The sequence below is a fragment of the Mytilus trossulus genome, chromosome 11 (assembly GCF_036588685.1).
Source record: "Mytilus trossulus isolate FHL-02 chromosome 11, PNRI_Mtr1.1.1.hap1, whole genome shotgun sequence".
Classification (NCBI taxonomy): Eukaryota; Metazoa; Mollusca; class Bivalvia; order Mytilida; family Mytilidae; genus Mytilus; species Mytilus trossulus.
Genome location: NC_086383.1, coordinates 54,670,389 through 54,687,432, shown reverse-complemented (window position 1 = coordinate 54,687,432; position 17,044 = coordinate 54,670,389). Strand labels below are relative to the sequence as shown.

At 33.1% G+C, this 17,044-nt stretch overlaps 1 protein-coding gene across 1 annotated transcript; it reads right to left on the bottom strand.

Moving 5' to 3' along the window:
- Positions 1-3,294: 3,294 nt before the first annotated feature.
- On the bottom strand, positions 3,295-13,530 carry LOC134690169 (uncharacterized). The gene is made up of 11 exons (XM_063550147.1): positions 13,526-13,530; positions 9,788-9,828; positions 8,528-9,060; positions 7,801-8,069; positions 6,927-6,993; positions 6,413-6,520; positions 5,459-5,626; positions 4,889-4,967; positions 4,331-4,443; positions 3,754-3,850; positions 3,295-3,436 (listed from the first exon to the last, which is right to left on the bottom strand). The coding sequence occupies exons 1-11, from the start codon at positions 13,528-13,530 to the stop codon at positions 3,351-3,353; spliced, it is 1,566 nt and encodes a 521-aa protein (XP_063406217.1). The 3' UTR covers positions 3,295-3,350.
- Between the last annotated feature and the right edge of the window lie 3,514 nt (positions 13,531-17,044).

Here is a 17,044-nt window from a genome sequence, read left to right as displayed (position 1 = left end):
TCTGTTGGATTCTACATGGAATTTTCCTATTTTGTATTTTACGTGGAAAAAACTCACGGTGACCCTATCTTTTCTTTAAAAATTCTCAAAGCATTGTCAGAAAGCTATCTTCTCCTTAAGTATTTAACAATTCTATCATTTTGTTTAGTATCTAACCACAAAATGGTGTTTTTTCTTGTTTAATCCTTACAAAATGTCTCAATTTGTCGCTTCCTGTAGCTTGAGAAAATGCGCGGTTACCTATCATTTTCATTATTTATTTCAATATATATATATCAATAGATACTACATTTTGGCAAATTATGAACAAATTCTATCATTCTTATTTTAGACTCCCAAACCACCTTAAATTCCGTATGAAGAAACGTTTCCATAGTAAAGGCACCACAAGTGACGGATCTAATACCCCAGTCCCACTAGGCCACGATCGCACCACGATCTGTGAAAAAAATGCAAATTTTGATGATCGTGGTACGATCGTGTAGGTCGCAGTAAGGTCGTACCACGGCCGTGGTGAGGTCTTCAAGATCGTGAAGAGCGTGGCCAACTTTGAACATGTTCAAAACAATCGTGGTGCGGTCGTGGCGAAATTAGGTCGTGGTAGAAGCGTAGTGAGAGCGCACTAAGATCGTAGTAAGATCGCAAAGGTCGCTGTACAATCGTAGCGAGAGCGTAGCAAAAGCGTGATTCTATTCGGAGAGATTACGCTACGATCTCACAGCGACGTTATCACGACCTTACTACGACCACCACGTTCTCACCGCGACCCAAATTCGCTTCCACTACGACTTTACCACGCTGTTCACGACCATAGTACGATTCTAGCACGCCCTTGCCGTCCTCATCACGCTATTCTCACGACCTTACTACGTTCATACTACGACCATCATTTTTATTGTCATTTTCACATAAAATATATGAAAAAAACTCCCTAGATTTTGTTTGTCTGAATATATTTATCCATTTGCTCTAACGGCTCAACCATGCTTCTCGTTTTTATATAGATCAGACCGTTGGTTTTCCCGTTTAAATGGTTTAACATTAGTATATTTTGGGGCCCTTTAAGGCGTGCTGTTCGGTGTGAGCCAAGGCTCCGTATTGAAGGCCGTACCTTGGCCTATAATGGTTTACTTTCATAGATTTTTACGTTGATGGAGAGTTGTCTCATTGGCACTCATACCACATCTTCCTAAATATGTATATTGACACCCTGTGTCATCTCTGCTATCGTGCACTAAAATATCGTCATTTGAGCTTAATTTATGAACCAGCAATAGGTTGTAATTTAGGTTTGATTGGTCGTTCCGACATCTCTTGATGACAAAGTATTATACTACTTACGTGTAACACGTTAAAAATAAAAAAGGGAAAATAAATAATTCCCGTTTTGGTCAAGTTTTGATATTTCCAACTCAATGAGTGCTGAAACATCGTGTATTAGATTTTTTTCATATAGAAATGCGTATTGATTTCACGGTCCACCAGGAAAATTTAATACAAAAATTATCATCAATGTAAACAAAATTATCAAGTTATCATTTTATATGTACGAGAGTTGTGATACTCAAATAAGATTACTTAAATTTACATCTCCTCTTTATAACTGTCTTATCTAAAGAGTATTGACGCTCTTTGTCATATGCGGTTCATGTATGTCTTGACTTCCAGAGTACTGTCTAGTACTATACGTCACAAGTATAATACCACAGAGTATCGCCACTCTTAGGTTATAGCTCTTTTTGCTAAAAAGTATTAAATTTTTTGGCAAATATATATTCAAGAGTAGCGATACTCAATTAAGCATTGTCTACCTCCAGTTTTAGAATATTCCGGTAATAAAGTTTTATAGTCCAGGAGAGGCAGTATGTTAGAAGCATTTTTTTTAACATCTACACTTTAAATAAGTTTATTTTTGAAGGAGTATCGATACTCTATGTAACTGTTTTCTACCTCAAGAGAATCAATATTCTTTTAAACAGGTTACATTGAGTATGTTGAACATGTTGAGAGTATCGATACTCTCAAAAAACGTTTTCTAACCTGAGAGCATTAACAGTTTTTTTTTACCTTTACTGTTTTTATACCCTTTAAAACAGTTTTCTACCGTAAGAGTATCGATACTCTTTTAAACAGGTTTCTACTTTGAGAGTATCGATACCCATTTAAACTGGTTTCTACTTTGAGAGTATCGATACTCATTTAAACAGGTTTCTACTTTGAGAGTATCGATACCCATTTAAACAGGTTTCTACCGTAAGAGTATCGATACTCTTTTAAACAGGTTTCTACTCTGAGAGTATCAATACCCATTTAAACTGGTTTCTACTTTGAGAGTATCGATACTCATTTAAACAGGTTTCTACTTTGAGAGTATCGATACCCATTTAAACAGGTTTCTACTTTGAGAGTATCGATACTCATTTAAACAGGTTTCTACTTTGAGAGTATCGATACCCATTTAAACAGGTTTCTACTTTGAGAGTATCGATACTCATTTAAACAGGTTTCTACTTTGAGAGTATCGATACTCATTTAAACAGGTTTCTACTTTGAGAGTATCGATACCCATTTAAACAGGTTTCTACTTTGAGAGTATCGATACTCATTTAAACAGGTTTCTACTTTGAGAGTATCGATACCCATTTAAACAGGTTTCTACTTTGAGAGTATCGATACTCATTTAAACAGGTTTTTATCTGAGAGTATCGATACTCATTTATAAAGGTTTCTACCTTGAGAGTATTAATACTCCTTGAAATTGTTTGTGACCTAGTTCATTCTTGAACACCGTATGGTGACCTATAATTGTTATTTCTGTGTCAATCGGTCTTTTGTAGCGATATTGGTCTCATTGACAATCATACGACATCTTCTTTATATAATTGGTTTTTTTTCGATCCATAGATGATAATGGAATACACTAACTTTGAGGTACTGCTAAATAAATAAAAAAAAAGGGCAGCTTTAAGTATTTGGTTAACAGGAAGTTGATAAGTGATGGATGTATATAAGGCTCACATAAAACACCATTAAAAATTTCGAAGACCTTGATGTGTGATTTCTGGGAAGAATGCAACAAAAAAATCCTACAGAACCATTATTAATAAAAATTAACCAGTAGTAAGAAAAGTTGAGGAGCATTGTTTTTTTTAAGTTCATGACAGTGTAAAAATTGATGAAATGCGGCTTGGTATCACATTTTTTAAAATTAATTGAAAGAAGTTACTGAAATAAATGAAACTCATGTTCTCCTACATTCGGAACAGGGGAATACAAACATATAACAAAAGTTAATAAATATATACACATTTATTAATTCACATTTTATATGGATTTTGACTGCAAAAGTATCATCTTTTTCCAGTCTTCTTCTTTTTTATGTCCTTTTGCTTTAGAACTCTCTCTACTCCATCGAGTACAAATTTAACAAAGTATCCTGTAAAAAAAATATACATAATTTAGAATTATGATTAGTTTATAAGTTATTTAGAATCTATAAATTGAAAACGTTACTGAATCAAAGAAAATTGAGAGAAGCATTTCATTCTATAATCTACAATATTGGACTTTAACGGCTATGCTGGTGAAAAAAAGTGTTTATATAATTTTCAACCTTAAACTAATACCGTTTGTATTCTAATTTCTTAATTATATTTTTACTTAAAATATCGATCAAAGGTAAATTGATACTGTTGGTGATGCATTGTTTGTTGTCTGGAGCTAAAAGTTGATTGTACTGAAGACAACACCTACCTTTACTCCTTTTCTCTATGATATCAGCTTCATACCACTTCTGGTCCTGCTTCCAAAAGCATAAAACCTTTTCTCCATCCTTGTACTCAGTGTTTTCCTAATAAAACAACACAAAATTAACATAGTTAATTGTCAAGTAACTAAATTCTATGTAAAAGGTATCACTTGTTTTTTTTTCTTTCATAAAATAAACTCCAAAATGTCTATAAAATATATGAACAAAGTATTTTTTTATAACATAAATCGTATTAATTATAAGAAAAAGTAGTGGGTATCCAATATTCTGCACAGTTAGCGTGAGATTATAAAAAAGCATAACGGTATAATGAGAGAACTGATATTTTTCAACCAAATATATAGTTTGATAGAGTCTGACTAAACAAGAAGTAATTCATTGTAATCTTTAAATTTTACCGAGTATAGCAACATGTAAACATATGATTAGAACAGAAATAAACGTTGTGATTATATGCATTTAATCTTTAGAAAACATGATAGTTACTGTAGGTGATGATTATTTTAAGTGTTATCCAGTACATTAAGCAAGACCGAGTCAACACAAAACCTTCAAATATACCTCATTCATTTGACGTTTCCTTTTCCCATCATTGGTGTCTGTGTTATTTTCTGTACAGAGTTTTTTCCTTGGAGATGGATTAAGATCCACAGAGATAGTACTGGCACAAAAATCTGAAAAGAAATTATTTATAGTACTTGTTTCCAGTTTGAAATTGCAAAGGAAGAACATTCTTAAAAAAATTCTCAGAGATACATGAAGTATGACTTTAATAAGCCATAGACATATTGAATATATAATTTCCTCACAGATCATAGACTTAAACCATAGTTATAGTGAACAGGTAATTTCCTCAGAGATAACATGACTTATAATTAAACAATTATATGCATATTGAACATACATGTATAATTTGATAAAAGATAAAGAGACATAAACCATACCAATGACATATGAAACATATATCTTTTTCAGAGATAGAATTACTCAACCATGCATAGACATATTGAATGTTCAATTATACTTGATATATACATTTGTGTACATCAAATCTTCTTTCGTCATAATTAAGGAAATAAAATGTCACTTAAGAGTACAAAAAAAAATTGCAATTCATACCTGTCACGGATGCCAACTTCCGTTTGTTTATGTCTTCTTTCAATTCTTTGTTTTCTTTGAAGATATTACCTAATTTCTTCTACAAAAGATAATTAAATATTACATATGTGTTTACTCAAGTCTTACGACAAAAGGAAATACTGTATTTTCAGAGAAACATCTTTAAAGTTAAATTGTGTCTCATTATTTGAGCACCTTAAACAAACCATTCATTGTTTGAGTTCAATGCATGCAATGGAAACTATATTCTTTAATTGAATGATAATCAGGCAGCTGCATAAAGATAAAAACTTATTTGAGACTGGACTGGCTACAACATGTGCCTATTGCAATTCCAGTGTTAAAAGAAAGGTTAAGCAGCAATTAGTGTCTAGTGATTATATCTCAATTAGGATTGGTTCCTAGAACTGTAATACTGTTGGGAGATTTGTCTAGCTATAAGTCTAGTAGTTGGCAAATGTGTTTATACTTTTTTTATTATTGATTATCCTTTCTTTGAAAATACTGTCCAATGCTGATAATTTTCTGCGAATCTGTATGTTAAATTAATCAACTTAATATCAAATTTACCTTCAGATCACTAACTTCTTTTTTAAGAATATCAGCTTCACATTTACAATTTTGGCTACTCAACTTTTCTTGTTCGAAACTATTTTTGAGTTCTGCATATTTTTGCTTCATTGATGTGTTTTCTTTGTGTAGTACATTGATTTTCTTTAAGCTATCGTCTAAATGGGTCTACAAAAATATGGAGTATAAAATTCTATCAACAGAAACAGTAGCATGAATAATTTGACACTAAGCTATACTTTTAATTGGTTTATACAATATACGATCAATATGAAAAAATACATTTTAAAGTTTTGTTTAAGGCTAAGAAACTTAGGAAGGGGTTATTTCACCGACCTCTTCAACAGTTTTGTGCCAAATACAATAAGGTGTTATTCTTCTGACAGTTAATGCTTGTCCTAAATACGGCCACACTTAAGCAGTTGAAAATGTTTAAAAATGAATTAAAGATATTTTCCGTCCATAAACGAGTCCAAAATTCCAATGACTTGTGAGATGATATTAAATTGAAACCATACGAAGTATAATTTTGTAACTATGTTTAGAAGATAAGGACAACAGGCAGTGTTCCAACTGCTGAAAAAGTGTATAGAGGATACTAACCATGAAATTTATGTTCCTTTGCGATAGACCAATACGATATATTTATTCAAAACAACACACATTAATGTAAAGTTTTGTATATATAAAATTATGTTGAAATTCTCACTGAACGGGGTTTCAATTGAAAAAAAAAGAAAGTTTCAAGTTGTGTTTGTTTTGAAGATCTATTAAAACTACATTTTATCGAGGTTGTTGGATGAGCCATGAGTTGGTATTTAGACATTGTTAGGTTGATGACAGCTTATATATGCTAACTTTATATTTGTCAATAAAAAAAATCAGTATTCGGTTGCACTCTTCAAATGCAATCTCTACCAGACACGTAGAGATATACTATTGTTTTCTACTTGCCTTATTTTTTAAGTACAGAAGTTTATACTCGTCTCTTTCAGATGCATCACTTGCACTTTCACTAACCACATCTTCTTCAGCAATAGTGATAATTCTTTCTTCACCATCCTAGACAACATTTTTTTTATATTATTTAATTGTGTTCATGAAACTCCAGTGGTTATGACTTAATTACATAGGTAATCAAAATTCGCATAGTTGAAAGTTAACTGTATGAAAATAATATACAATTGCCAAACATATTTATGTACAATAATGTCTTTATAAAGAGAGGTGCAAATTTGATTTTTTTTTAATTTCTTAATTTTGTGTTGGTGTTTTGGACTTTATTAAAACATTTCTATTCTAGGCATACACTTTATTGTTACTGCACATAGTTATTTTTCATACATTGTTTCATTGGAGATTCAAAATTGTCATATTGGCAATCATACCACATCTTCTATGAAATAAAAAGCAAATTGCTATTTTGTTTGAAATACTAAAGGATAAAAAATGATAAGTGATGTCTTACGGGTTCAGTTGTTTCTTCTTCTGTAACAGCATTTTTTAATGTGGCCTTGTGCTTCCCCTTTGATGTCCTAAAATAAACATGTTATAGTTTACTAGATTTTAAGAATTATAAAATTATACCATGCAATTTAGTATTCTGACATATTCATTCATATTTTGTAATTCAATATGGATGTTAACATGAGTTGAAAAGTAAAAGACAAGGTGTACTAGTACTTCCATGTTCTATAACGGACACTAACATTTATTAATTCATTAATTGACAAAGTAACATATGTGTATAGATTACATGTATTTGACCGATAGTATTTATTCAAACTTAGCTTTATATATATAAGCTCAAATTAAATCTGACTGTATATTTTTATCATAACGGCACCAGTACACAGTAAATTTTAAAGGTTTGAAACAATGTTACCTTAGAATAGTGATAATAACCATGCATTGCCTTCAGTGAGTTTATCTGAATGCTTATATTTTAATTAATTAATTATCTTTAATTGATTATATGGGTTCTCCTTTTCATGTTGTTTTATGAAAGAACTGTAACAGTTTAAAAAAAAAAGTGGTTTTAAATTGAAACAACATTATCCAGCCAGATATAATAACAAGAAATATCTTCGAACATCAAGTATTACATCATTATAGCCAAATCAGCCAAAGGGCGTACACAACGCTTGTGCTATTACATAGTTCACAACCAGACAGAGGTTAAAAAATGGACAACACTACAGTACATAGACTTCATTTTTTTACTGCAAGATTGTAGCACGACAATGCAAATTAAATAGTTTTTCTATTTGGTGTGATGAATTTCGACCATAACAAAAATCGCAATAATTTTTAATATAAGAAACGTAATCGTATATACATACACTGACGATGACTTTGATTTATGTTCGTCACACATGGCTTTGAATTTACAGAAGTCAACATGCTGGTTGTTGTTCTTCTGAAGAAGATCCAAAATAGTCTTTTCCTTTAACCCATCTAAGCACCGTAACTGTCTTCCACTTATCTTATTTTTTTGTTTACGTTTGCTACCTTTAAAGTTATCAATAAAGGATCTCAGTTGCAACCAGCATGGGGTTGAAAACTGGGCCAAAAACAATTCGAAACGAAATTTATTATTCAGTTTCTTCCTCTGTAAAAAATAATTAAGCAATTATATAGAAAACGTGCATATCTTAATATTCATTTTTTTACAAGGATTTAGTGAGTAATATTTTAAATGATTGTAAACAAATGTCAAATTGTTCTGAATAATTCGGCTGGCCAATATTTCGTTTTTAACATATCTGAATCGTAATAAATTTAGAAATGTGTACATAACATTTGCCTTGATCCTAAAATTGAGAATGAGAAATGTGTCAAAGAGACAACAATCCGACCACAGAACAGACAACAACAGAAGGTTACCAATAGGTCTTCACTGATTGAGAAATATAATGGATTGCATTTTTTTTGTGGATCCCGTCCTCCCTTATTTGTGTAATTTAATTAGTTGTACAAATGTAATACGTAAGGTCAACTACAACAATTAGTATAAAATTGATTAAAATTCTGTTTAAAATTCAACGATAATGATAATTTATAACTTACATTTTCGACTCCTGTTATCATCTCTAAGTCGTTTTTCCATTCATTCAGTAAATTTTTGTCTACTGGTGTTTCTTTAGTTTGTATGTCTGATTTTTTATTGAATCCAGCCCTTTGAAACAAGGTTGAACGAAAACACTCAATTCTTGCAAAGATATCTATATCCTTTCCAAATCTGTGAATTGTATTGTGCTCCAGTCCAACTCGCTTGGCTTCTTGTGGTGTTAGAGAGCAGTATACGGCACACAAGCGTTCCTCGTATTTTTTTCGTTCTTCTGAACTCAATTCTTTGTCTTTCAATATGTTTTTCAAGGCTATTCTTGAATGGTTACCACCTATGGTCTCCAATTTACAAGTTTGTATATTATCTGGAATATCAGATAATCCAGGTATGTTTACTACCATAAGTGTGTAGTAGTTGAAAGGTTTTCTCCTAAATTCCTTTTCTAACTGTTTAGTATGGGATTCATCTGGAACTCTCACGAGATTTGTAGATGATGGCTCTTTGAGGTTTCCTACCGGCAAAGGAAAATATCCTAAAGTATATTCAATTAAAATTGAGTCAATTCAGGCAACCTGTTGCATGTCTAAATTTAAGAAATATGTGTTCTATACAAGAAAATATTTAAATAAATATAATTAAGCCATTTATTTACACTAGTTGAAGCTTCTGAAATCCGTTTGTTAGCAACCAGTTGTGAGTAATTTGTTGAGTATACTGTGTATTTGAATGTAAGGTTTGATTGAGATAATATGTATATAATATATATATATATATATATACCACTCTGAGTCCCCTGTTTCGAGAGTACAATTTTGTGTATAATGTGATGTCTGTTATGGTTGGAGGGATATATAAATCCAATGGTAGTAATTTTCACACTCTTCCTCATGATTAAACTCTATCATACACACATGTAACTTTCCTATTGCTTCTTTCCAGGGACAATATAAGCCTTTATACCTTGGATTTACAATTAGTTTCAAAAATATATCCACATAATGTTAGAAGCATCTTAATTTCAACATAGCAAATAATATATAAGATACCCGCACAAAAGATGTACATTTACTAAAATACACATTTATACTATAGCACTTTTTTTATCATTTTGGTATGAATGTATTTATAATAATTTTAGAAAAATTACCTTTTCTCAAGTTTTTACTTTATTAATTGTACTTTGGTTTGTTAACAGTTAAACATCTGAAACAAATTGTTACTTTACGTAACAGACATAATTGCACGCAAACTCTACCTACCTTTGAATTTTCTTTGAATTCGTTCTTCGAAGGGAGGGGGGCTAGGATGAAATTTTAAAATAAAAGCCAGGACAGGAGTTTTGAGTAAAAAAATATAGCCCAGCTTACATACATTGACATTTATATATACATTATATGTTATTCAGATCTCAGACAGGGTATAAACTGTGACATTCCCGGCTTAGAGTTCGGTTCATGGGATATAAGCTCTGATACAGCAGTCCCACTAGGCCACAATCGCACTACGATTTGTGAAAAAAATGCAAATTTTGATGATCGTAGTACGATCATGTAGATCGCATTGAGGTCGTGGTGAGGTCTTCAAGATCGTGATGAGCGTGGCCTTTCAATTGTGGTGCGGTCGTGGCGTAATCAAGTCGTAGTATACTAGTCAACAACGGAAAAATGATTTTTTATTCAACTTTCCGCAAAACTAGTTTGCACCCTATATGATCGTTTACACGGAATTTAAATACTTTCCAACAAGTTTGGATTTTCATTATCATATGTGCATGCAATGCAAATGAAAGCTTTTCAAAATAGTGTATCTCAATTTTGTTTTATATTTAATACTTTTTGAAAAAAAATATTCCAAATCGTTTCTTTAGTTGACTAGTACCCGGACACATCCACTTGTATTTTTGTCCATCTGATGAGTTAAGCCTTTTTCAACTGATTTTTATAGTTCGTTCTTATGTTTTACTGCTATATATACCACTGTCTCGGGTTAGGGGGGATTGGGAGCCCGCTAACATGTTTAACACCGCCACAATATTTATGTATGTGCCTTTCCCAAGTCAGGAGCCTGTAAATTTAGTGGTTTGTTTATGTTTTTCACATAAATAAGGCCGTTAGTTTTCTCGTTTGAATTGTTTGACATTGTTTTATCGGGGCTTTTTATAGCTGATTATACGGTATGGGCTTTGCTCATTGTTGAAGGCCGCACGGAAACCTAAAGTTGTTAATGTCTGTGTCATTTTGGTCTTTTGTGGATAGTTGTCTCATTGACAATCATACCACATCTTCTTTTTTATAGTATAGAAGCGTAGTGAGAGCGCATTAATGTTGAAGTAAGATCGCATAGGTCGGTGTACCATCGTAGCGAAAGCGTGATTCTATTCGGAGATACTGCACTACGATCTCACAGCGATTTAGTATGAACTCACTACGACCATCACGTTCTCGCCGCGAAACAACTACGTTTTTACTACGACTATACCACGTTTACACCACGCAGTTCAAGACCGTAGTACGATTCTGGCATGCCCTTGTCGTACTCACCACTCTCTTCTTACGACCTGACTACGTTCATACTACGACCATATTTCTCATTGCCATTTTCACATAGAATATATTATATATCTCTAAGTTTTGCTTGTCTATATTTAGTTCTTGTCCATTTTCTCTAACAGCTCAACCATACTTCTCGTTTATATAGATTAGACCGTTGGTTTTCTCGTTTGAATGGTTTTACATTAGTAATTTTTTGGGCCATTTATAGCTTGCTTTTCGGTATGATCCATGGTTCCGTGTTGAGGGCTGTACCTTTGCCTATAATGGTTTACTTTTATAAATTGTTACTTGGATGGAGAGTTGTCTCATTAGCACTCATACCACATTTTCCAATATCTATTGACACATCGGTGTCATCTCTACTATCGTCCATGCACTAACATATTGTAAGTTTAGCTTTATGAACCAGCAAAAGGTTGTAATTTTGGTTGAATTGGTCGGTCCGAAATCTCTGCTTCACCAGAATTCGTTACTATCAGAGCTCCCTCTGCCTCTACAGCAACCCCTACAACGCCGCCCACGTGTTCTAGAAGATTGTTGTGGCATGGCTATAAAAAGAAGATGTGGTATGATTGCCAATTAGACAATGGCCACAAGAGATCAAAATGTCTCAGAAACTATAGGTCACCATACGGCCTTCTCTGAGAAGTTTGTGGAAAGTAATATCTATTACGGGTTGATGAAAATCACTCAAGGGAGATATACTTAGTCTAGTATTTGATAATAAATTTCCCCCAACACTTTTTAATATTTTTATTATTCACAACAAAAAATACATTCTTCCAACTTCCGTTTATACTATTTTTTGAACAATAGTAGTGCAAATAAAGCTTATAGAAGAGAGTTGTTTGTGACTTCATTGAACTTTACATAGATATAGATAATAGATATAAGAAGAGGTGGTATAAAGAGTGCCAATAAGACAACTCTCCATCCAAGTCACAATTTGTAAAAGTAAACCAATTACGGTCTTCAATTCGGAAGCTATTATGGGCCCCAAATAACTAGTGTAAACCCGTTCAAACAGGAAAACAAAAATTTAATCTTTAAAAAAACGCGAGAAACTAAAAAAAATTATGAACAATATACGTCAAACGACTTAGGACAGGTGTTTATTTTAATCTCATTGACATTAACCACACATTCGTTCGATTTCAGCACATTATTTTTTATTCTTCAAAAAGAAGTAAATTAAACTACACATAAAAATACTTTCCCGTAACATAAAATGTTGAAACTTAGAATTTGTATCTGAATCAAACAGCCGAGCGGATTGATGTTTACACAAGTAGATAAGTACTAAAATGTAGTTGCTACAGGTAATATATATGTCGTGTACAAGTTGCGATTTTGTACAGGTTATAACATGTACAAAAATGTTGTACATGTTATAACTTGTATAATGCAAAAATACAAGTTATAACATGTACAAAAGTACCTCATACATGTTATAACCTGTTCAAAATATTGCTTGAAAACGGTTTTACAAAATTTAAGAGAAATCTTATTGAAGTAAACTTTACATTAAAATTCGCCAATGCTTAAAGAACAACAATATATATGCCATAACGTGTCTTTTTCTGTAGAGGACAATGATCACAAAGTTTAAGAAATATATGTTTCATGACTTATGTTAGCAACATGTGTTTTCATGTAATTGACGTATGTTTATACTAACACATAGGTTCCTGGTTCGATTCCCGTCTGGGATGAAAATTTCAGGAACTGAATTTTCGGCTCTCCCTTGACACCATTTGCGAGTATGGTCTCGAGGAAACGATGATAGTCCGTCGGAAGGGGACAATAAATGGCTGACCCGTGTTAAGAGAGGGCCATATCTCTTGCACGTTAAAGACACCCTTGTAGATTTCGAAAAAGAGCAGGGTAATGCCGCTACAAGGCAGCACTCGCACCCGCAAAGTGGAAAGGGATTAATATAAGTTGCAAAACTTGTTTCCCAATCCACTATAAATAAATATATTTAAACTATGCAGTTCATAATGGCTTAAATAAGAGTGACACTATTTACTAAAAGCTTGCATTTCCTCAATAACAATTACTTTAGATATTAGTCATTTAATTCTACCTAAAAAATTAAGAACAATGCTTAATAATTTTGGGTAATACTCCTCCCTCTCGTTTTATACCATGCAAGACTAAAAAAATGTCTTATATGCTTACTCTGTAAAACCAAGAGAGAGCTGAAATAGTTTTCAACGGACCACGCTTCATTATTAATATCTTTGGATCTACTCTTCAACATTTTTGGCCTTCAGCATGACTTATGTAAATTGATAACTCATTTTTTATAAACTTTAAGATCATTGCATGAGGCGAATGTCATTTTGATGTTTTAAATATATATCATCTACTTTAAAAGCATGTTTTTGTGGCCTTTGGATGATGTTTGCTCCATGGGCAGGTTGTTGTCTTTTAGACACATACCCCATTTCCATTCCCAATTTTATTTGTAGTCACATCTATCCTGGCCATCCTCTAATGTCTTATAGTGTCAACTAAAATGAAGTATATTCTTGCATGTTTGAAAATATAGAATCCCCCCACCCCATATAAGTATCTTGCATTTGGATACCCCCTTTTAGTCCCAAAAATGTAATCCCCCCTTTTTTCAGGTAACAAAGTATCAGTCCTTAGTAACAGATTCATTATTAATTTTTCAGTACACGTGTTGCTTTAGTCATGAGTTTTGATTAGGTAGATAACGGTAAAGTGTATGACATCAATCAATGCGTATTAGTCCAAGCCGCGGGACATGTGGTTGAAATGAATATGCTAGTGCCAATCCCTTCTAAATCTACAATGGTTCCGTTATCGATCTTAGAGATCATATCTATACTGACACATTTACAGGGAGAAATAACTATAACTAATGCGTTTAAGGATTGGTGACAGATGTCAAACTAACATTGAACCCTCAATGTTATATACATGTACATTTTAAAGGCATTTTCTAAGTTTTTGCATTTTGTAAAATGTTTTATTTACATAATGGCTATTTTTTCTAGGCATTTTACAAAAAGCTGTTTTATTTATTATAATTACTGAATATAAAAACTTGCAATTTACTACATATATAAATTTGTTGACAGATTTAATATACAATATATGTCCTGATTTTTTTTATAGGCGCATTGTTTGAAATCTGATTAAACACTCCATCACATTAAATTTGGAGAAATCTGTTTCATGACACATTTTAAGCTTTTTCTTTACCTTTTCTGATTAAACACATAACGTTCGATAACATTGAGTTTCGCAATAATTTAAAAAAACACACACGTCAACATCCTCTTTTAAATGGGTTCCCTAAAGATTCCTATACTAAGTACCTTAATTTATCATAAGTTTTACTTTTGGCTAGAACGGGAGAGGATCTGCCTGCTGACGGACGATGCAGCTAAATATGTAAAACCGGAGACACTTTTAACTCTGTCAATGCGACGTTATTCGTTTTTTTTTTTTTTATGTTTATTGAGATTACAACTATTACAAATGTATAAGCTAGGAATTCCCCTGAGGCAGTGAAGATGATCATGAAGACATCAGAACCAAAAACGGTCTTGTACATGTATGGGAAAGCTCATGTCATAAATGGGAATTTGTTTGGATGTGAATGTTTAAAGTCTCATTCTAACTGAATTGGAACATTAATTATATTGCCGCATGTTAGTAAAGTGCAACATTATATGCACGCTAAGATCTCGTTAACCTTTCCACAGATGGAATTGTCTGATCCTTTCCAAAATACCTTCACTTCAAGCGGCAGTCGGAATTTAAGTACTTCGTTCATATATGATGTAAATAAAATTGAGAATGGAAATGGGGTAAGAGACAACAACCCAGCCATAGAAAAAACAACAGCAGAAGGTCACCAACAGGTCTTCAATGTAGCGAGAAATTATCAAGCCTTTCATAGACCAAAATATATGCTTTCGCCAATATCATAATATCATTTGTAATTTATTTATTCTGCTATCATGGGAGTCAAATTCAACTATTCTTATTCTTATTATTTCTATGTCTCATTTGATCATATAAATCATACTTCAAGCATCATGCATCTGTATATATTATCATATATGAGATTCTTCTTGAACGAAATCAGAGTAAAGACAGTAAAATCTTAGTGAGGTCGTAATGGGAACGACAAGCGCGTATAGTAGCAGCCTATTATAGTCTTCCTCTTCGTGGTACAGTCATGGAAAGGTCTTCATGATCATGATGAGCGTGACCTTTGAACATGTTAAAAAAATTCATGGTGTGGTAGTGGCTAAACTCCGGTCGTACAGTAGAAAAATCACGAGATGAGCGTGATCAGATCGAAGAATGATCATGGTTAGAGCGTGCTAGCTATTATCGCCGAAAAAGCGGCATGAAATCGTTTTGCAATCGGATAAATTGTGGTGTGGTCGTATTGAGAACGTAATGAGCTAGCGTAACCGACCACGTCCACTTGTATTTTTTGTCTATCTGATGAGTTAAGCCTTTTTCAAATGATTTGTATAGTTTGTTTAAATGCTGTACTGTTATACCACTGTCCCAGGTTAGGGGAGGGTTGGGATCCCGCTTACATGTTTTACCCCGCCACATTATTTATGTATGTGCCTGTCCCAAGTCAGGAGCCTGTAATTCAGTGTTTGTCGTTTGTTTATGTGTTACATATTTGTGTTTCGTTCATTTTGTTTACTTAAATAAGGCCGTTAGTTTTCGCGTTTGAATTGTTTTACATTGTCTTAACGGGGCCTTTTATAGCTGACTATACGGTATGGGCTTTGCTCAATGTTGAAGGCCGTACGGTAACCTATAGTTGTTAATGCTTGTGTCATTTTGGTCTTTTGTGGATAGTTGTCTCATTGGCAATCATACCACATATTGTTTTAGCTCACCTAGCCCGAAGGGCCAAGTGAGCTTTACCATCACTTTGCATCCGTCGTCGGTTTTTTTTTTTTACAAAAATCTTCTCCTTTGAAACTACTGGGTTAAATTGAACCAAACTTGGCCACAATCATCATTGGGGCATCTAGTTTAACAAATGTGTCCGGTGACCAGACCAACCAACCAAGATGGCTGCCATGGGTAAAAATAGAACATACGTACGGGTAAAATGCAGTTTTTGGCTCATAACTCAAAAACCAAAGCATTTAGAGCAAATCTGACACGGGATACAATTGTTAATCAGGTCAAGATTTATCTGCGCTGAAATTTTAAGATGAATCGGACAATCAGTTGTTGGGTTTCTGCCCTTGAAGCCAATCTAAGGAAATTTTCCTGTTTTTGGTTATTATCTTGATATCATTAGATAGAGATAAACTGTAAACTGCAATAATGTTCAGCAAAGTAAGATTTACAAACAAGTCAACATGTCCAAAATGGTCAGTTGACTCCTTTAGGAGTTATTACCCTTTATAGTCAATTTTAAAACATTTTTCGTAAATCTTAGTAGTCTTTTACAAAAATCTTCTCCTTTGAAACTACTGGGCTCAATCAATCCAAACTTGGCCACAATCATCATTGGGGTATCTAGTTTAGAAAATGTGTCCGGTGACCCGGCCAACCATCTAAGATGGCCGCCATGGCTAAAAAGTAAGATTTACAAATAAGTCAACGTGACCAAAATGGTCAATTGACCCCTTAAGAAGTTGTTGTCCTTTATAGTCGACTTTTAACAATCCATAAAATTTGTAAATTTTTACTAACCTTTTCCACTGAAACTACTGGGCCAAGTTCATTATAGATAGAGATAATTGTAAGCATCAAGAATGTTCAGTAAAGTCAGATGTACAAACACAACACCATCACCAAAACACAATTTTGTCATGAATCCATCTGTTTAGACCACTTATACTAAGGTGAGCGACACGGGCTCTTTAGAGCCTCTAGTTCATATGTAGTAAGATCGTGATAATAGTAACGAGGTCGCAGAATAAGCGTGGTGAAAATGTG